General features: G+C 48.5%; 1 protein-coding gene across 15 annotated transcripts in view; it reads left to right on the forward strand.

Annotated features, from left to right (window-relative positions):
- The window catches only part of IGSF3 (immunoglobulin superfamily member 3), a 98703-nt gene that overhangs the window by 24368 nt on the left and 53685 nt on the right, over positions 1–20650 (forward strand). Inside the window, exon 2 of one of the 15 annotated variants that reach the window (XM_089917204.1) lies at positions 979–1357. The exons of 12 other annotated variants lie outside the window; for them this stretch is intronic. In XM_089917204.1, coding sequence (XP_089773330.1) covers positions 1321–1357 — 37 coding nt within the window. In that variant the 5' untranslated portion in view covers positions 979–1320. Of the gene's footprint in view, positions 1–978; positions 1358–16095; positions 19320–20650 lie in introns of those variants that run through there. 2 more of the 15 variants (XM_089917205.1, XM_089917214.1) reach the window with 2 other exon arrangements.

Here is a 20650-nt window from a genome sequence, read left to right on the forward strand (position 1 = left end):
CCCGCTGGAGCCGTAATTGATGTCGCTGCGGCCAAGCCTCTGCCCTGCACCTGCCGCTGCCACACCCTGCCATTCAGTACACTTCAGGCATCCTACGTCCCAGTTGAAAACCACTGGCTATAATTCTGGTTGAGGCTTTCCCTTTTCCACATTTTCTTAATCCAGTTGAGCTAATCTGCCTTTTCCTACCTATGTGACAGGAATTTTTAGCTCCCTCTCAGGTCAAGTTTTGCTCTGTCTAGAATTCCACTGTGTTTCTTTGGGGTTTATCTTTTACGTCCCAGGCATCCTGACCAACTCCATTGCTTGGACCCCTGCCCTGTAAGCGTAACAGGTAATTCTTGCACATATTAAACAACAGACTTGGGAGTATGAAAACAAATGTTCTGTAATTCAAAGTACAATTTCATGGAACAAACACTTGAGTGATTTATCAGTCCTACGTTTAAAATCTGATAACATTTTATTAGGTGCTGCAGTATTGTAAAGGGTCATCAGAAACACCAGTTTGAGAAATAATGTTCCTAACTCTTCTGACCTAAATCACAGCACAATTTGAAAGCCCCCTCTCCCAGCTTCCTTTTGCCCTCTTCTACCTGCGCCTCCAGGCTCTGCCCTTTCTGAAGGTTGCCTTCCTTCCACTGTTACAGGGTCTCCTCTTTGTTGCGTTTTCTTTGCTCCAAATGCTGCTGCTGCTTCTCCTTATTTTAATTTTTTATTGTGGAAAATCTCAAATGTAGACTAAAGTGGAGAAAATAGGATAATGAACCCCCATGCACCTCTCACCCAGTTCTAACAATTATCAGCTCATGGCCAATCTTGTTTTATGGGTACCCTTGCTCACTTCCGTATCCTTTCTGTATTATTTTCCAGAAAATCCAAGGAAAACTTATTCTACTCCCATGTGTTGTTGAGAACTCTTGCCCACTAAGCTGCATTTATTAGTAATGTATTTTCTCATTTAAAAATAATTTTCAGAATAAAAGGAGATAACGTTTCATCCCCATCAGATTGGTGACGTTGTAGTAGTCGAACGATACCAGGAGATGATGAAGATACAAGAAGAATACTTAAACACTGACCTTGGGAATATAAAATTGGTGTACCAGTGTTGCAGAGTCATTCGGGCAATGTCTCCCGTGACCAAAGATACCCCTAGACAAACATCTACAAGCATATTTATTGCAGTGAAATGTTGGAAACGCCTGAAAAATTCATCAGCAGGAAGATGAATTTAAAATTTGTGACACAGATGGTGGTGAATATTCCTGCAATGAACTGTGATCTGCTGCAATCAGAATGAAGTCACTAGAGTGACATATGTCAACAAGGATTACTCTCAAAAGTGTTTCGTCAAGTAAGAAAGATGCAGAAGAGTACATACAGTGTGATGTCATTTTACAAAGTTTGAAATCATGCAAAAATTATTAACCTGTTTTTGGATACATACATATATAGTAAAAGCATAAAAATGCATGAGACTGATAAATACCAAGTTCAGAATGTTATTTCTGGGGTGGGTAGTGGTAATTGAATTGGGAAGGGAGTGAAATAGGGACTTGATCAGTGTCTAATGCTTTCTTTCTTTCTTTTTTTTTTTTTTTGCAATTAATTAATTAATTTGGCTGCATCGGGTCTTAGTAGTGGAATGCGAGATCTCTCGTTGCGGCATGCAGGCTCCTCCTTGTGGCGTGCGGGCTTCTCTCTAGTTGAGGCATGCGGGCTCCAGAGCGTGCAGGCTCAGTAGTTGTGGTGTGTGGGTTCTCTAGTTGTGGCACGGGCTCAGTAGTTTTAGCATGTGGGCTTAGTTGCCCCATGACGTGTGGGATCTTAGTTGCCCGACCAGGGATCAAACCCACGTCCCCTACATTGGAAGGCAGATTCTTAACCACTGGACCACCAGGCAAGTCCCATATGCTTTTTTTCTTTCTTGAAAAAAAATCTAAAGCAAATGTGGCAAAAATGAGGATTTGACTGTCTTGGATGTATACAGGTATTTATTATTCTCTATACTTTTCTATATATTTTAAATACTTTCTCATTCAAGAAGTAAATTTAAGAAATGTGTAATTGTTCTTCGTCTTCTGACGAGCTTGAGATGGTCACTGTGTCACATGACGTTGTCAGCATCTAAACCAAAGCTCAAAAACTTGTCCAGTCCTGAGAAAATGCTTATTTTCTTTGTCATTTAATGACATTAGATCACAGTTTCTCCCTAAATTTAATGGATTCCTAGAAGTCCATGACTCCACGTATTTTCCAGACGCTCATATTGATAGTTAGCAAAAGCCAAGTAATGAAGCCCTAAGGATTTGGCTTAACAAGCTTACAGAAGAAGCAATTGCATTGTATTTTCTTTTTCCTGTTGGAGAAGGTGAGGACAGTGTGAAGAGGGGAGACTGAGGAGGGCATCCTGTCTTGCCTGTATGGGGACTGGTCCTAGATGCAGCTTCTTCCCTTTCATCTGAAGTTGGTTAACACCTGTTTGCACTGGAATAGGCTGGATGGGCCTTGGAAGAGGGAGGGTTTAGATAATGAGAAGTGGTTGACCTGATGTGTAGCAGGATTGAGGGCCCATCTATAGTGAGACAGACCCCTCAAGACCTAGTCCCTGCCTGCCATCTTCACCTCTGCTCCCTGCCCACCTCCATTCATGCTCCCCTTCCAGCCAGAGAGCCCACACCAGCCCTGTGAGTGAACTCATCCTTGGTTCTCTGGCCTCTGGCTTTGCCCGTGCCCTGTCTTCTCACGTGGCATGAGTGCCTGTACCTGCTCCTGGGCTGCCTGCCTGACTCCTGCTTCCAAGACGCAGATCAAGGTGCCCTCCGTGTGACGCCCTCCCTGACTCCCCAGGCTGACCCCACCTCCCCCAGTACCTGTACAACTGGCTGCTTGTGTGTGGCTGGTGCTTAATTCCATGCTCATCTCCCTACCTGTCGTGCAAGTGGTGTGGTTCAGAGTACAGACCCCATATGTGCCCGGGGCAGAGTACTTAACCCCTCGGTGCCGCACACATCTGCAAATGAGGATAAGGATGGCACCTACCTCCTGTCGTCGTTGTCAGGGTTAAATGTTGTCATGTGTATGAGGCGTTTAGAGCAGGGCCTGGCAGGATACTTCTGCGAGAGTTAGCTGGTGCTGCTGTCGTCATTCTTCCATTCTCTTCCCTTCCTCTTTCTTTTCACTCTTCCTCCTCTTCTCCCTTCCCTCCTTCCTCTGTCTTTTAACATCTTTTTTTTTTTTTTTTTTTTTTTGCGGTACGCGGGCCTCTCACTGTTGTGGCCTCTCCCGTTGCGGAGCACAGGCTCCGGACGCGCAGGCTCAGCGGCCATGGCTCACGGGCCCAGCCGCTCCGCGGCATGTGGGATCTTCCCCGACCGGGGCACGAACCCGTGTCCTCTGCATCGGCAGGCGGACTCTCAAACCACTGCACCACCAGGGAAGCCCTTCTTTTTCCATCTTGTTTAGCTCTTCAACACTGGAAGATGGAAAACACTGGAAGCAAAATGTATAGGTGGGAATGAGTCACGGCGGGCTTGGGGGGGAAAGGCAAATTGTGGAAGGACTGGTAGGAATCAGGTTACGTAGATGGGGGAGCGAGGCCAGAATCTGGGAGCCTAGAATACCAGGAGGAGGAGTTGGACAAGAAGGGATTGGCAAAGTGGAGCCCCTGGGCCATTGTGCCTGAGGCGGGAAGCTGCCGTGGGGGACATAAGAGGCAGTAAGTTACTGGGTGGACTGACTGGGGCGGAAGGAGAGAGTGGCAGTAAGGAGCCAAGTATTAAAATATGCTAAAGACCTTTAAGATTGAAGAGAAGACAGCTGGACAGGGCTGCTGGTGGTGGCAGGGGAACAGGAGGGGTTCTGGTGAGGAAGGAGCAGGCTTGGGTGAAGGGGTAGAGTTAGGCTGAAGGAAGCCACAAAAAGAGGGAAGATAGCAGAGATACCTTTTTTTTTTAATTTTATTTTTAGTTTTAATACATGTGGAATGGCTTAGGATTTGGCATCAAATTGGTGTATTTATTGAGAATACCTGCTGTGGATGCCAGCTAGAGACACCATGAGCTCATACACTTACAGGCAGGACAAGAGCCGGGAAACAATGTGCCCAAGCATCATCGTCAGAGTTCTCTGGCTGGGTTAGGTGTTGTAGGATTCTGTCCTCGACCTCTCTGCATTTTTCTAGTCCGTTTTGATGAAGGTAGAGGTCATACTCCTCCAAATCATTTAAAGTTGTGTACATCACTTTAAAACAAGAAAGGACAGCAAGTGTGTGGCTTGATAAGGAAGAAAGAGATGGGCTGATGGGCTGGATCCTGTTAGGACGGACAGCGATAAGTGCAAGGTTCAGAATCCAGTTGCACAAGTGTGGGAAGGGCAGGTGGTGGAAGGATGGAAGGTTTTAGCTGGCAGACGTCAACCATGTGATGTGTCCACCAAACAAATCTGTCTTATCTGTCTTATCTGTGGTGTCTAGAGCCGAGGGGTAGTGGTCTGCTCGCTCCTTGCTGACCAGACCATGCGTGGGGAAGAGCACACAGTTCTGGGTGACACGCTTGGCGGGACAGAGGCAAACTGGAGCCCGTTTGTAAGAAACAGGGAGAGGAACCAAATCCATGTCATGCACAGCCACGGAAGATGTCCAGCTGTTCAGCCTGGAGACAGAAGCTTCAGAGCTTCTAGATGGCGAGCTCCTTGAGGTTCAAGATCGTTCTGTGCGTCTCTTTGTAGCCTCAGTGTCTGCTTCAGTGTCCAGTGCCTAGAATGTGCTCGTTTATTGCCCATTGAATGGATAAATGAGAGACCCGATTTCAGTTCACAGTAAAGAACTTTCCAATAGAGCTTCCCCGCCTGGGCTGCCATCAGCGGCGATGTGCCTCTGCTGGGGGGATGTCCACAGGCACAGTCAAGTTTAGGTGGGTGGTTATACCAGTGGGCCCCAAGAATCTATCATTGTTTACATGAGTCAGGACTTCTTGGTGGAGGAGAGGAAGGGGGAGTGGGTAAAAATGTGTGATCATTGAGGGTGGCCAGGAGCAAGTAGATTTGTAAATGAATCTGATGGCAAATTTACTTACAAGTACACACCCCCGTCCCCAAAACGGTGCTTTTTACAATTTCTAGGTAAAATGCCCTAATTTGAAATAGCATCGAGTAGAATTTAAGTTAATAGTGTGAACTGCAGTGCCATCTGCTTGGCTTCATGGCCCAGTAGATCTGCAGAGCCATTTGTCACAGTTTGTTTTAAAGCCAGGAAGAAAAATACTCCTGGATGCCATCCAGAACTTCTCGTGGAGATGCTGTCTTTGGAATGTGGAAGGGGTGGGTGGTGAGAAAGCTGCCCACTTGGGCAGACGGAGGGCCATGTGCTGGGAGGCAAGAGACGGGGGTTCCAGTTTCCCTCGCTGGCTTGCTCATAACTTTGGGGAAGTCGCACAACCTCTTATGCTTTGGGGCCTGGTGTGGAGCGGCCCGGCAGACCACAGCTTCTCCACGTCAGGGCCGGGCCAGGTGACTGTTCATTTTTTCATTCATTCAGCTAGTAATTTTGAGCTCCTATTAAGTGCCAGGCACCATTCTTTTTTTTTTTTTTTTTTAATTTATTTATTTTTGGCTGCATTGGGTCTTTGTTGCTGCGCGCGGGCTTTCTCTAGTTGTGGCGAGCAGGGGCTACTCTTGGCTGCAGTGCACGGGCTTCTCATTGCGGTGCCTTCTCTTGTTGCGGAGCATGGGCTCTAGGCACGTGGGCTTCAGTAGTTGCGCCATGTGGACTCAGTAGTTGTGGCTCGCAGGCTCTAGAACGCAGGCTCAGTAGCTGTGGCGCACAGGCTTAGTTGCTCCGCGGCATGTGGGATCTTCCCGGACTAGGGATCGAACCCATGTCCCCTGCATTGGCAGGTGGATTCTTAACCACTGCGCCACCAGGGAAGCCCCACACACCATTCTTGAAGCTGGGGATTCGGCAGTATTAGTGCTTTTTCTAGTCTAAGACCTAGGATGCTAAGAACATCACCATCCATTTCACTAATGTTACTGGAGAGCATAGCATTTCCTTCAGGCATAAGAACCACACGTGGGAAAGCTGTTCTGAGCTGGGGGAAGCTGTCACCAGCCTTCCAGCTGATGTGCTTGAAACCAAAAGGGTAAGTAGGGCTGACTCAGAAGTGCATGAAGATCAAGCCATGAAGGCTTGGATAGCTGAACAGATGCTTCTAGAGGCTCCTTCCAGCCTGGAAGGAATCGTAAACCTAGGGTGGGGCATTCTTCCCAGGAAAGATGGCTGTGGAGTGGGGCTCTCAGCAGGATGAGGGGTCCTGCTTTGTTCAAGGAGAGGCTGAGGGAGTCCTCAGAGTGGGGTGAGGGGTGATGTCAGCCTCTGTGAGGAGGGTAGGTACACGGAAAGGGGGCTCCCAGAGAGCAGCCAACTGAGTTCATCCCACGAGCACTCACTGGGCACCTACCGTCCGAAGTGTGGAGGGCGCACAGAGATGAGTTAAGGTGAGGCTCTGACTTAAGGTGCCCTGAGTCTGCACTCAGGCAGGCGAGTGTGGAGATAAATGTTGGTGCCGGGCAGGCACACCACACGGGGAGAGAGTGACTGACAGCCTAAGGGGGCGAGGAAGGCTTCCCAGCAGGGATGACAAATGAGCTGGGCCTCAAAGTGTGACTAGGAGTTGGTTGGGTGTGGAGTAGAGAAAAGGCCATTGCAGGGGAGGAGCCTTGAAATCTTCCCGAGTTTACCTTCATGTTGTGAGTGGAGGCCAGAGACCCCGTACCCAGATGTTGTTCATGTGATTCTTGGTTCTCTGTGGGATATACTGCTTCAGTGCCCCCGCAAGGGGATGGTTATCCCTGTGTTTGAGGATGAGAATTCTTGGTGCTTAAGCTGCCTCAAGTCTTTTCTGAAACATCGTGGGTGTAAAACAAACAGAATAGTCTTTCCTGTTCTGTGTGTGGGGAGTTGGAAAGGATGAGGGGCAGCGAGGTGACTGACACAGCCCTGGACGCAGAGGCCTAGGACAGTGGACGGAGATGTGAGTGCAGGAAGGCAAGAAAGGATCCTGGCCGAGTTCCTATGAATATGCAGAGTTTAGGGACAGTTGCATGAGTGGGCGTGAAATTAACCAAGGAGTGGAGGAGACCATGGACTCCTCTATTCCAGGAAGAGAACTGAGTAAGGTAGACATCGGTGGGACAGTTTTGGAGGAATAGGCATTATGGGCAGACACAATGAATTTATGTAAACAAATTTCTGGAGCTGGCGACTCGAGGGCTTTGTCAAGCTCAGTGCCTTAACACCAGTAAGAAGTGGGAACCGAAGGTGAGTTTGAGATGGGGCTTTGGGATTCTGCTGTTTAGAGGCAAGTTAATAAATTAATTAATTAATAAAATAATTAATAAATGCTTTGGAAGCAATCATCCCAAATCTGTGTCTTAAAAATTATTTTATTGTCTTTCAGGAATTGTCTGTAGCTCAGGATTCCGGGAAGGGTTTGGCTGGCGGCTGTGTCTCAGTGTCTTTCATGCTGGGGCCGGGCCACTGGCTAGCTGGAACAGCAGGGCCACCATCTAACTGTCTTCACAGGGTCCCTCCTGGGCGCTGACTTGGGTTCCTCAGCATGGGGTGCTCAGAGCAGTCCGGCTGCTTATATGGCTCTCAGAGCTCCAGTTGAAGTCACAGAGGGTCACTACTCTCACAGTCGTGAGCCCACCCAGCTTCAAGGGCAAGAAACACAGATCCCTTTTCTTGATGGGAACAGTGTCAAAGTCATGTAGGCAGAGCTGGCAGGATGGGAGATCGCGTTACAGGCAACTTTGGGAAATACACCTGGGCTCAGGTGGGGCGCTCATATGAACAGGTGAATTCCCTAATAGTATGATTACAGCAGAGGAGGGTGGAGGGCACCTCCTGTGGTTTGGTGGGCAACCTGAGTCTCTGGGCAGGAGGCAGGAGGGGACGTAACCCATTACTGAGGAGATGTGGGCAGGGATGGAGGAGGAGAACCAGGTGTTCTGGGCGCAGAGCCGGGCTTGCTGTGGGAGCTCCGAGGCAGGTGTGAACAGTGAGGACCGGAGAGTGGTGGGTTTGGCCAGGACGATGGCTCTTGTTGATCAAGTTGGTTTCTTCACTAGCTTGAGCCCTCTGCATCCTCCTCCCCTAGCCCCATTTTCCCCTTAGATTTTGAAATGACATTTCATTAGGAGAAGTTTTAAACTATCCTTGTCTTTTTTATTGCTTTCCTATTTTATTTTGGCATGCCATGTATTTTATTCATTTATTTTTGAATAGGTAATGCAATTAAAAAGGGTAGCTTAGGAGGTAGACTGTGCAGATTGTCTGCTTCTCACCCCATTCCCCCCAGAGGTCACCGGTGTTCTTGGTTTCACATGTTTCCTTCAAAAAGTGTTCTCTCTCTGTGTTGCTGCTGTGATGCTGACTGTGGGCTCCGGCTCTCTGGCCTCCATTTCAGCCTCCACAGCATAGGGTGGGGTGGGGTGGGATGGGATGGGGGTGGAGGCGCTTCCCTAGCTGGCACCTCCTCTGCAGACCAGAATCTACCCATCTTTGCAGGAAGGCAGGGCCTGCGGGCTCAGGGCTGACTTCAGCCCTGGATTCTGTTCAAGCTTTTCTGAACCTGGAATTTTAAATGTTGCTTCTTAATTCAGGTCAGATTCCTCTCATGGTGGTTCTTCATTTCTACTTTGTATGGTTTCTGAGTGTCCTTTTACTCCCAAGGTGGTGATTCTGATATTTGGTTTCATTCTATCATTTACATGTAAAATTTCCTGAGAGAGGAAAATATATATAATTAGGGGAGTCCTGGGGCTCTGAATTTTGGTATCACAAAATCACACAATCTGAAAAGGGACTTTAAGGCTTGTCTAGGTGTTTTCCCTTTTGTGTTTTTTTGTTTGGGTTTAAAATGTTTTTTAAAAAAGCTTTTTTTCTGCATATAGGGTATTCAGCACTAGACAGGAAACTAAAATATTGTCTAAAGCCCCCCCACCCCCGCCAAAAACAAAAAACCAAAAAACCCAAACCAGCTCTGCTATACTTCCTGGGATGGATGGTGACCTGCTGAGACCTCCCAGTTCCCTGGTGCAGGCGGTGGAAGTACGTGGCCCAGCTCTGGACAGGAATGCTTGAACCCGGGATATTCTAGATGATCCGAGTATGGGGATGTTTGGTGCTGTGTCCAGGCTTGGGGCTGACTTCTCCTTAGCTGGCTTTCAGGGGGACAGATTGCAGCTGAACTCTGCCCAAGACCCTAATGCAGCTCCTAGAAACCCGAGGCTGTGTCTGCAGTGCGCAGCATCGATCCGTAGCATTCGAGTCTATTTTTTCTCTCTGCGTGTCCACAAAATTCATTACTTTACAATGACCCTGTCAGGGATAGCTGCAGTGAAGAAATGCTCCACTCCAGTCCCAGGGCCTCATACTTCTGGAATTTTGCCTTGGCAAGTGAATCAAGTACTCTGTAAACACGCTAATGTCACGGTCCCTACCCATGGGGAGTTAGAACTTTTTCAAAGCCCCTTTCTATCTGTTGCCTCACCTGTTCCTCACTGCAGCCCTTTATCTTTCTGGATTTGGCTGGAGGTTCTGTAAAAAGCATTTAAACAGCAGCTCCTTTGCCCCCCAAAAGTGCCCCCCATGCCCTGGGGCCTGTTCTCTTGGTCCTGCAGGTCTGGTGAGTTAATCCTGTCGGACAAGGGCAGCTCTGAGTTAATGAGTACAATCTCTCTTTCCCCCCCTTGGAACATGGATTTTTTAAAAGTCTTTCCTAACTTCGGAGAGACAGAAATATATGGCTGAAAAAGAATTGCGGGGCAGGATTAAAAACTAATCCTTCAGCGTCCACGTGCCCATTTGTTGCCTTCCGGGTTTGCTCTCCGTCCCAGCTCCGAGGGCTCCTCACTCAGCATGTTGTGTGGTTAGTTATTCCACAGTGGTCTTGAGAGTGGTTTCGGAGATGCTGTTTCAATCCTGGAGGATGTGTCACCATGCGATGACAGTCTGCTGTGCTGAGAGATGCTGACAGCCCCTGCCCAGACCCACACCGGCTCCACATCTCATCTGGCCAACACAAAAGGCAAACTGATCATTCCAGTTCTCAGCACTAGGTGGGCTGGAGACCTTTGGGGATGGTCATCGTTGTCCGGTGTTTTCAAGGTGCAGCTCTAGCCAAGCAATAACCACGGCCATATCATCAGAGCCCTCATCACTGGGATCATTTTCTGTTTTGAGCATCTTGGTTGTCTTTCCTCTCTTTCCTCAATCAAGCCTTCCTTGGTTAGGTCGCGTGAGTCTGGAGTCCTTGATTGCTTTCCAGGGATGGGCTCTGCCCTTGTTGACTTCTGCTACGTCTTGACCTTTGTGGTGACGATACCCATTTGGGAGCTGTGGGGTCTGCAACTGATGGAGACTTGGAGGACTGAATGCCAAGTATTTGGGAGCAGCTTGGAAATTAACAGTCTTCTGGCAACTTTCTCAAACGGATCGATGGTTTATTATGACCTCTGAGGCCCCTCTTGTCTGAATGCTTGCTATCCATCAGTTGTGTGACAGTTCTCTGCTCCCTCTGTCCTGCCAAGGGCTAGCTGGAGGAGATGATTTCTCGCTGCACGTGATACGGTGGTCTAGAGAGCTGGATGGGCCCAGGGAATAAATTCTCAGTCCAATGATGACATCATCCACTTCCCCCTAAGCCTACCCCTCCTCTGTTTCCATTCTAGACGCCACCCCCCCCACCCCAGTTGCCTAAGATTTGGGGGTTGTTCTCGACAGCTCCCTAGACACCCCCGTGCGCTCTTGACTGCTGATGTCATTTCCTTAGCATCTCTCCTGCCAGACCACACCCCCTCCACCCCCTGTGCTCTGCTCTAGTTGGGGCCTCAGCAGCTCTCATCTGGATCACTGCCGGAGCCTTCTGCTGGGGCCCCTTTCCCAATATTCCTGCCAGAACTATCTTCCCGAGACCTGACTCAGAAGATAGATAGATAGATAAATAGATAGATAGGTAGATTTCCCCTTATTTACACCCCTCAGTGGCTCCCCATTGCCTGTGGTCCATGGGCCGAAGCTTCTTTCGCGTGGCATCCAAGCCACACCCTGATCCGCCCCTTTCTGCTGCTTCCTCTTGGTCTTCCTTTACCCCTCAGTTTTCCCCTCACCTGTCAATGGCAAACTGCTACAGCACTCTGGCCCCTCTGGCTCTCTCCTGTAGCTCTGCGCACACTCAGGTTGCTCTGTGCTGAGATCCTGCGGTATGTCCTCCTGCCGTCACCCAGCAGGCATGCCCACTCCTCTCAGTTAAAACCTGGCTCAAGGAAGCTCCTTCTCTGAAGCCTTTCCTGACTTCCCCTGGTTAGAGGGCACCCTTGCCCCATGTCCTCCAAGCGTCCTTGACCGCGCCACGAGCACGTTGCAGCCTCCATTTACACATCTATCTCCCCCTCCTAGACTGTGGGGATTTGGGTCTGCGCAATGCCTGGCAAAGAAGAGCACGATATATCAGTATTTGTAGAATGGATGAGAAAGGAGCTTGGAGTCAGAGATTGTGGGTTGTGGTGCTGGCTCTGCATCTACTAGGACACTGAATTTCTCCGAGCCTCAGTTTGCTCATCTCATCTGTGAAATGGGGACAGTACACTTTTCTTAGAGATGGCTGTGAAGTTAAAATGAGAAGACACCTGAGAAAAGGCTAGTGTGGTGCAGATTTGGCGAGTGTCTGGAGCCGAGCAGGGACTCTGTCCCTATTGCCCACTTCAGCTGACAGCTGGGGAGGAAGTCTCAATTTCGGGGTGATGAGTCTCGTGACCACCTTGTGCTTCTGTCTCCTCTCAGAGAGGGCTTCTCATCTTGCCCCTATTTCGGGGTGTGTGTGTGTGTGTGTGTGTGTGCCTGGGGGTGCCTTACAGCAGGAGGGCTGGGTTTGCCACCAGGGGGCAAAGGCGTGTGAACCGTCCTTACTTTGTGGAGGCCTCAGCAAACGTTCAGAACCCAAATCCTGTTTGTCCAAGTTTCTCCAGGGCCTTGGATGGTGTGCCCGCTTGGCTGTCAGTAGGGATTGAGAAACGGCCCCGTGTGGGCTGTCGTGTCCTGGGCCCTGTGTAAATCAGTGGCAGCCTGCCTGTTAATGCCTGGACTTCTGCTTTCTCAGGATTTCTCCAACCATCTGTCACTCAGGCGCCTTCTCTGTTGTATCCCGGAAGGATGATTTTCATCAAGGCTCATGGTATCTGTTAATGCCGTGCAGAGGCATCCAGTTGGAAGAAGCAGGGGAGATGTGTTAGAGAGATCAACCTGGAATTGAAAGTTTAATAACTTGGAAAAAAAGGAGTTTTAGGGAAGTGACTAAACAGCTTTAAAAGAATGGAGATGAGGTCAGACCTGTTCAGCCAGGTCCTTGAGCAGTAGGTAGCTCACATAGCCGGTGACTGATTAAACACGGGGACACGTCACACACTTGCTGGGCCACTTGGCCAGTCTGGCCCCAGCTCGTTTTGGCAGCCCCTTCCCTGTTTCACATCAACCCCCTCCGCCACTTACACAACCTCTGACTCATCTGCACCAGAGCGTTCGCCCCTCTTGACTCCTTTCTGGGGGGCAGTGAGGAGGAGGACGGCGGTCTGAGAAATGACTTAGGACCATTTGTCCTCGTTGCAGGAGTAATCCGCGCAGAGTGCCGAATGGTTGGAAAACACTAAGTGCAAAGAAAACAGTCACTTGTTACCTTGCTGCCTTTTAGCATTCTCTTGTGTGTTCGCTCAGAACTTTGCCCACCCGTGGGTGTGGGTGTGGGTGTGGGTGTGACGGGGGGTTCTTTACAAAAACACAGTTCAAACCCTTTGAGAGCCTTTTCCTCCTTTAACTTAGTAATGCGCTTTCAGCAGTGCTGGTGTTCCTCGTTGTTTTTCTCTACGATTTGTAATGGCTGCGTAGTATTTCGCCGTACGGGGAAGTGCTGTAATTTATGTAACCGAGTCTCTGGGAATGCCCCAGGGGTGTGTTGCTCGTTCTTCTGCCTCCCTCTGGAAGGTTCCCGTACTCTGTGCCAGCACAACCCTCCACGTTCCGGTACTGTGTCCAGACTACCCCGCTCAGTTCTTTGCTCGGGGCTGCTGCAGATTTAATCTCTGCCTCCGCGGTCCTGTCTTCCGTGCCTGTGCCCCCCCCCCCCCGTAGGAACAGGCAGGGCCCACTGCCTATCACCTGTTCACAGTCATGCTCGAAGCATGTTCCTCTAACTGAATTGGGAAGAAAAGATGCAACCCCAGAGTTGCCCACAGAGGAGGGCAAAGAGCAAGAGGCTGAACCACCAACAAGGAAAGTCAAAGCTGAGAGATGAAGAAGGGCCACGGATTGCTATTCTGAGTAACACGTGCCTGGGAAAATCCCCAGAAGCCGTGTCAGTGCACTTGACTCTTAAGTTTTTGTTGAGTGTAGACGTTGGTACTTAATTATTACTGGCCGCCCGCACTCAAAGCAAAGCGGCCCCCTCCTCGGGTGGTCCCTGCTGCCCTAAGTGGTTGTATGCCAGGTCATGGAGTGCATATGCCCAGCTGGTCAAGTCTGGCTGGACCTGGGCGGGCCCCCAAGTCTGCAGCTTGGGAGGGCTGGTTAAGAGTTGCTCAGTCATTGAGCCTGCTGTCTGGGTACTTTGCACCAAGAGACAGAGCGGGGGGCTGCGGGTGACTGCAACGGCGACAGTAGGCACGTGTAGGCTGCGGCTGCGTTTTCGGAGCCCAGAAACGGAGGCCAAGGGCAGGAAGCACATCCCTGAAGGGTGGAGTGGAGCTGTCTGTGGGGAGGGGGCCTAGGTCATGCAGGTTTTCCAGTTCTGCGCCTTCCAGGGCTTAGCTGTGCTGTGGTTGTGCTCTCGGGTTGCTCTGAACCTCCACTCTGAGTTGTACCCCCTTCTCCACCCTCCTCCCCAGCACACACTTGAGCTAGTTGAATGGGCTCAGCTTCCTGTGATTATCTGTTCACCGTCCAACAGGACGGCCCGCGTGTGTTGGAGATGGTTGTAGTCTAGGAGAATGGTCATCTCTGCTGCCCGCCCAGCTGCTGCCCTTAATGTCCTATGCAGCCAGCCGCAGCTCCCAGAGCCACCTGCCCTTTCCCACAGGAAGCTGGCCGGGAACCTCTGGAAGCAAATGCGGGTGTTCAGGGCTTTTCCTCACCTCGGGGAAGTGAGCGCTTGGAGCCAGTGCCCTGCTGGAGTCATCGAACTCATTCACCCATCCATCAGTAATGTTTACTGAAGTCTCTCATAAGCCCAGTGCTGGGCTCCGCCCAGGGCTGCACAGAGAGAGACACAGTTGGTCACTGTCTAGTGACTCCAGCCCTGAGAGTCACTGCACGGCCGGGGGACCAGAGGAGAAGGCTCTGGGCAGGGGCCTTGGATGGAGTTGAGAAGAGCATTTGTGTTTTGCACAAGGAGGCTTACTGGGTCGGAGCTGGAGGGGCTGCACCTGGAGTGGGAAGCTGCTCTGAGGGCCCCTGCAGACAACCCATTCAGAACTGGGCGCCCCTTGGCAGCAAGGCAGCCCCCACTTTCTAGCTCTGTGTCTCCGAGGCTTGGGTGCTGAGAGGCAGAAGCGGGGGGCGTGTGTCAAGGACCCCTTCACGTCAGGTCTTGTTCCTGATGTCACTGGGGAAGCCCCGGAAGGGCTTCTGCTTCCTTCTGCTGCCCAAAGAAGCCCTTTGAGATTGTTCAGGAAGGACCTGGGCTCAGTGGTCCTCTTCCTGATGGGACTGGCCAGCTTCCAGAAGAAAAAACAGGACGGCTGACTGTGAGGGCAGCCGCGGAGGAGTTGTTCTGCCCCGTGTGCCGGGAGGGTGGGCAGACGGGAAAGAGACTGTTGTAAAGCCCAGCAGACACCTCTTGACCTGGCTCAGAATCTGGAGCAACCGAGACATCCTAGGTCCAGAAATGCAGCCTAAACGAGCAGCAGTGGCAACAGTCCTGAAGCGTATGCTTGTGAGAAGGACCAAGGCATTTGCTGGTTCTGAGGGATGGTCCTTTTCTAGAACTCACTGTAAGCTTGTGGTCCCTAGGCCCCTGGACTTGGCAGGGACTGCTGTGCTATGAGGCCGCCTTCTTACTAAAAAGAATCAGCCTGACACTCAGCCCACTTGTGTTATTTTTGAGACCGGATGGAAGGAAACAGTGGTCAGTAGATCTAGGGTAACTACAGCGAGAGCATTTACAGGCAAGTAATGTGACTCTTTTTATCTTTTAATTTTTTTTCCCCTCTGGAAAACAGAAGGCAAATACTGGTACTTACATTCAATTATGATCATCTTCCATTGGATTTGCTGCCTTGAGTCCTGGTGGAGCTGGGAGATGGGTCCATCTCCTAGCCATGGGCATGGTTGGCAGGGCTGCAGGACTCCCCCTTGGCTGCCTGTCCTTCCAGATGTTGCTTCCATGCCATTCCTAGGTTGGGGGTGAGGGGGAATACGGGTAAGGAATATTATGGGCTGGGTAGGACTCTGGAGTGTTATCCCTGCCTTTTCAGGGAAAGGAATGGAGGGTAGTGGCAAGAGGTGAGTGACAGGAGAGGAGGGGCTGAGGTGGAAGAGCAGGGAGGTGTGGTCTTTGGGTTGGTCCTCGTGCCAAGCACGTCATGGGATGAAAAGAGCCATGGACATCCTGGGAGTGTCCAGGTCTTCCCTATGGTTTAAATAGTGAAGGAGAGGAGAGCTGGAGGATTTCATAAATTCAGGTGAGAAAAGGACAAGAAATTGAAGGCATGTGAAAAAAGAAGGGCTTGTTTGTTATAGCCCCCACGCCCCCCAAAAAGAAAAAAGTAAACCTAAATATCCACCAATATGGGAATAAATAAAATGGGGTGTCGTCCTGTTGTGGAATACTATACAGCTGTATAAAAGGAAAGACCCAGAATTCTATTCAATCTCAAAAATGTTGAGGAGGAAAACTAAGGAACATTTCTGTATGAAAGGGTGATGTTTACATTAAAAAATGCTGGTCAACAGTGTATATTTTCAATGGCTTTATATGTATATAAATATATATTTACTATATATATATATATATATATATTTTTTTTTTTTTCCTTTTTTAAGTCAGGAGTGATCCATCCCTAAGTCTTAACTGTACCAATCTCTGGGGAAAGGAGGGAAGCAGGATTCTAGCTAGTAGTCAGAAGAGATTAAAAGCTTGTAATATTTTAACTAAAAATTTTTGTCTAAATCAAGTAAGTATTAGAATGTTTAAAAAACTTCTGAAGACATAGTTTAGCAGTCCTCTAAGGTGGCAGCTTCAAAATCTAGTAATGAGTGAATTAGACAACAGCTCAGAAGCAGGGACCCAGCCCAGGGTCTTGGTAGCTAAATGTCCTGGGATGGTGAGGCACCCAGTGACTCAGCGGACATCATGGAGATCAAAGTCAGTTTGGGACGAAGTGATTTATTTGTTTGCAGCCCTCTTTGCTGGTTCTGGAGCTGGTAGTCACACCTTAGAAGTAGCATCAATAATTTAACATTTATTCATCATTGTCTCTAGAACGTCTCTTTTAGGTACCACTAGAGATTTAAACTAAAAAAAGAATGAAGGATTAAATGAGTGATATTTTTGTCCTTGAACTTAAAACCAGGTCAGGCCCTCATCTTGTCTCGTCCCCCTGCCACTCGAGTGATGATGATTCAGAAACACAAATCTGATCTGTCTCCTACTTGCCTCTTCTCAGCTGCCCTGGTCCCAGAGGAGGGCTTTGATTTTATTTGCATGACTTTCAGTGCCCTTTCCCACCTGGCACTGATGTGCCCCCCAGTCACGTGACAAAAGAGACCTTGGCAAACTTCTTGCTAATCCTGGGACATAGTACAATGTTTTCACATGGCATGTACCTCACCTTGCTTCCTTCAAGACCCAGTTCAGATGTTACTACCTCTGTGAAGCCTCTTTGTCCTTACTTTCTCCTTTTGAGAGGTCTTAACCTTGCACTTTGCACCTCACTGCCATCACATCCTGTTGTATAGTATTAACTAGTTATGAGTATTTCTTTGGGGATTGTCAACTTAGGATAAAACTACGTCTTATTCATCTCTCCTTCATGGTTTCTGTGCTGGTCCCCTTCATATAATAGGTATTCAAAAAATGTTGGCTGAAAGTATAACACATGTTCTAGTTACATTTGTTGTGTAACAAATTGTTTCACAGCTCAGTGACTTAAAATAACCATTTTATTAGGCTCACAGCATCTGTGGGTTGGAAATTTGGGCAGGCACTGGCAGGGGTGGCTTCTCTCTGCTCTTCAAAGTTGGGGGCCTCGGCTTAGAGGATCCCAAGACTGGGAGGCGGCTCACAGCTCAGGCCTGGAATCATGAAGGCTGGTTCCTGCCCTTGGCTGGCTACTGATTGCGAGCTCTACTGGGGCTGTGGACTGGAGCGCCCTCTCCATGTCTTGGACTCCCTCACAGCATGGCAGCCTCAGGACTTCTTCCACGGTGGCATCAAGTTGCAGAGCGGAAGCCGCATTGCTTTTTATGGCCGAGCCTTGAAAGTCACACCATGTCACAAACCTGCCCAGATTCAAAGGGAAGGGTATAAGCTCCATCTCTTGGTCACAATGCAGAGGAGCGTGTGGGACAGGAGATATTGTTACTGCCATGTTTGGAAAATACAAACTGCCGTGGTTGGTGTGTGGGAGAGATTAGTTCCACAGCTAGAGCAAATATCACTTACAACTACTGCTACAACTACAGTTGCCGGCTTAATGCATATTGAGCACTTATGGTGGGCCAGGTCCTAAGGGTTTTAACTCATTTAATCCTTCAACAATACTGTGAAGATTATATTACTTTACAGATAAGGATGCTGAGTCACAGAGAGGTTAAGTGACCAGCCAGGGTCTCCAGCTACTGCCTGTGCTGTGAGAGGTCAGAGAGGGAGAAGCTTCCAGAATTAGCTCCATCCTTCAGGTCTGCTGCTGTGTTGTACCACTGCACATATCACGTGGGTGTTGATGGCTATTTCAAGGGATGTTTTTGATGGAAGTAAGGACCTGGGTGCAGGTCTTTGTGCTCGTGGTCTGGGGAAGCTGAGCCATGAGCTGTCCTGGCTCTGTGGCTCCCCCGTGTGTGTGGACCTTGGTCAGGCTGCCCCTGGAAGGCAGTGACATTGACCTAACGGGGCCTTCCTTGTTAAGGTGTTTTCCATAGTGTGGGTGTCTCCAGCCTGGCTTCGTTGACATATTAATACACATAACTTACTGTCCCTGATTGGGGCCCAGCAACTGCTGGCTCTTGGTGGTAAGGGCCAAGCTCTGTGTCTGTCTGTCCCCTGACCCAGAAAGGGATCCAGTGAGGATTCGTTTTAGCTCATGCCCCTACTTGTCCTCCCTTGGCTGAAGGCTAAAATGTGAGAATCCCCAGCCTTGTCACTGGAGTGGCCTTCCTGACAGCTCTCTTGGGATCCTTTCCGTTCTGTGAGGCCCTTAGGTGGCCTGGTTTCCACCCCATGGCTGGTCTGTTTGGCATTTTTAACATGAGACCTTGCACACTCCCCATCATCGTCTTCAGGACCAAGTTGGCAAGGAAACCCAGTGGGTGGTTTATCATCACTCATCACTGATATTCACCAGGCACCTTCAGTATGAGCCACAGACTAAGAAAACGATTAGCCATGTTCTTTGTCGTGGAGGAAGTGACTTAACCTGAAAAACCATTTCCTCCTCGGGTAAATGTGGCTGTGATGAAATCAACCTCCTTTACTGTGAGGATTAAATGAGATGACGCGTGCAGAGTATGCCTGACACACTAAAGTGCTAATTATTATCCTCATTCACCTTCATTTTAAACATATAGTTGCTTATTTTTAAAAATGGTAAAATAGAGGAAAGGAAAAGAGAGAGGGAAAAATCATTCACCATTCAGATTCAGCCCAGTATCATTAATGTTTTGTTTGGTTATTTTTCTAGGTACAGTATTTTTTTTTTAACATAAATTTACTGTGTGTGCAGTTTTGCATTTTTAACTGAAATTCAAACGCTAATCTTCTCTTTCATGCTTTTGTACTTAACAAAGATTTTTCCTGGTTTTGGATTAGTATCTCACGTTGGTAGAAACAAGATGAAATTTAAAATTTTTCATTTGGTGACTTTCACAGTATTATTTGATCTCTAGGATTACCTCTGAGATTGATATATAGTGCATTTACATTATTCCCATTTTACAGATTAAGAAATATACTAGTGTGGCCGAGGCACATGCAGAATTTGTAACAACTGTGTGCTGTTTGAGCTCTGAGGATTATAGAGGTCACAACTGGAACAGGAGATGTGGAATGGTGAGCTAGATCCTTCTGACACTTTGACATGCTCACTTATGCATCTTGAACTCAGAAATTGGATCCCGTGCTTAGAGATGTGTGTCCCTGAGCCCAGGCATGTTCAAAAAATGCGTGGGAAGCTGGCTTTCACAGGCGCAGCCACACCTCCCTGCTCACTAACTCCTGAATCACATTGCCTCTAGCCAGGTTGTCTAGGACTCAGCACGAAGGAAAAAGTGGGAGCAAACTTGGACAAGCAATAGCTTGAAAAACTAGTTAAGTGATATCATGTGTTTATGGATTACAGACTGCCAAAACTAATCTAAAAGGATGTAGCCTTTCCCACTGACCATTTATTGTCTAAATCAGTGATTCTTAATCTTTTTTTCTGGGTCTTGAATCTCTTTATCTTTTGAAGTTTACGGACTTTTTTTCTAGAAGAACACACACAAGTGCATGTAATATAATTTTTCTTTCAATCTTAGGACCCACAGGTGTCTATATTAGATACATGTTGGTACAAAACAAATTACTCCAACACTTAAGACTAAAAGAACAGTAAATTCCTCAATTTTATTGCAAATGTAAAACTGCTCTTAAAATAAAAATTGTCCTAAAATAAAAATCTTGATTGGAGAAACTGTGTTCTGCTAAACCAGTAGTTACTGCAATTGTGAGTATAATTCGTAAAGCAAAACAAAACAAAAAAACCCAAAACCAAACCAAAAAAACAACAGTTAACATTTATTATCTCTCACAGTTTCTGTGGATCAAGAATTCAGGAGCATCTTAACCGTGAAACTCTGACACTGGGGCTCCCAGGGGGGTTCAGTCAAGATGTCATTTGGGGCTGCAGTCGTCTGAAGGCTTGGCAAGGGCTGGAGGAAGTAGCTCCAAGGAGGCTTAGTTATATGTTGGTTGTCGGCACTAGGCTTCACGTGGACCTGGTCACAGGGCTGCTTTGATGTCCTCATGACATGGCATTTGTCTTTCCTCAGGGTATGTGATCCCAGAGAGCACGGTGAAAACCCCAGTGTTTTTTTATGACCTAGCTTTGAAAGTCACACTCCATCATTTCTGCATTTCCTTTTGGTCACACAGGTCAGCTGTATTCAGTACATAGGGCAAGGTATGGGGGAGTAGCTTCCAGGCCCTCTCCAGGTGTGCCACCCTCCCAGTACAGTGACCTGGAAGTTCTAATCCTGTCATTTAGGGTTTTTATCTGGGGCTGGAGGGCGGGGGGTGTTATTACATAGGCATGATTGATTAAATCATTGGCCATTGGTGATTAAACTCAACTTCCAACCCCTTTCTCCTCCCTGGACTTCAGAGGGTGGGGCTGAGCATTC

The sequence above is a fragment of the Delphinapterus leucas genome, chromosome 1 (assembly GCF_059928025.1).
Source record: "Delphinapterus leucas isolate spDelLeu-1000000601 "Yukka" chromosome 1, BTC_Dleu_Yukka2, whole genome shotgun sequence".
NCBI classification, from domain to species: Eukaryota; Metazoa; Chordata; class Mammalia; order Artiodactyla; family Monodontidae; genus Delphinapterus; species Delphinapterus leucas.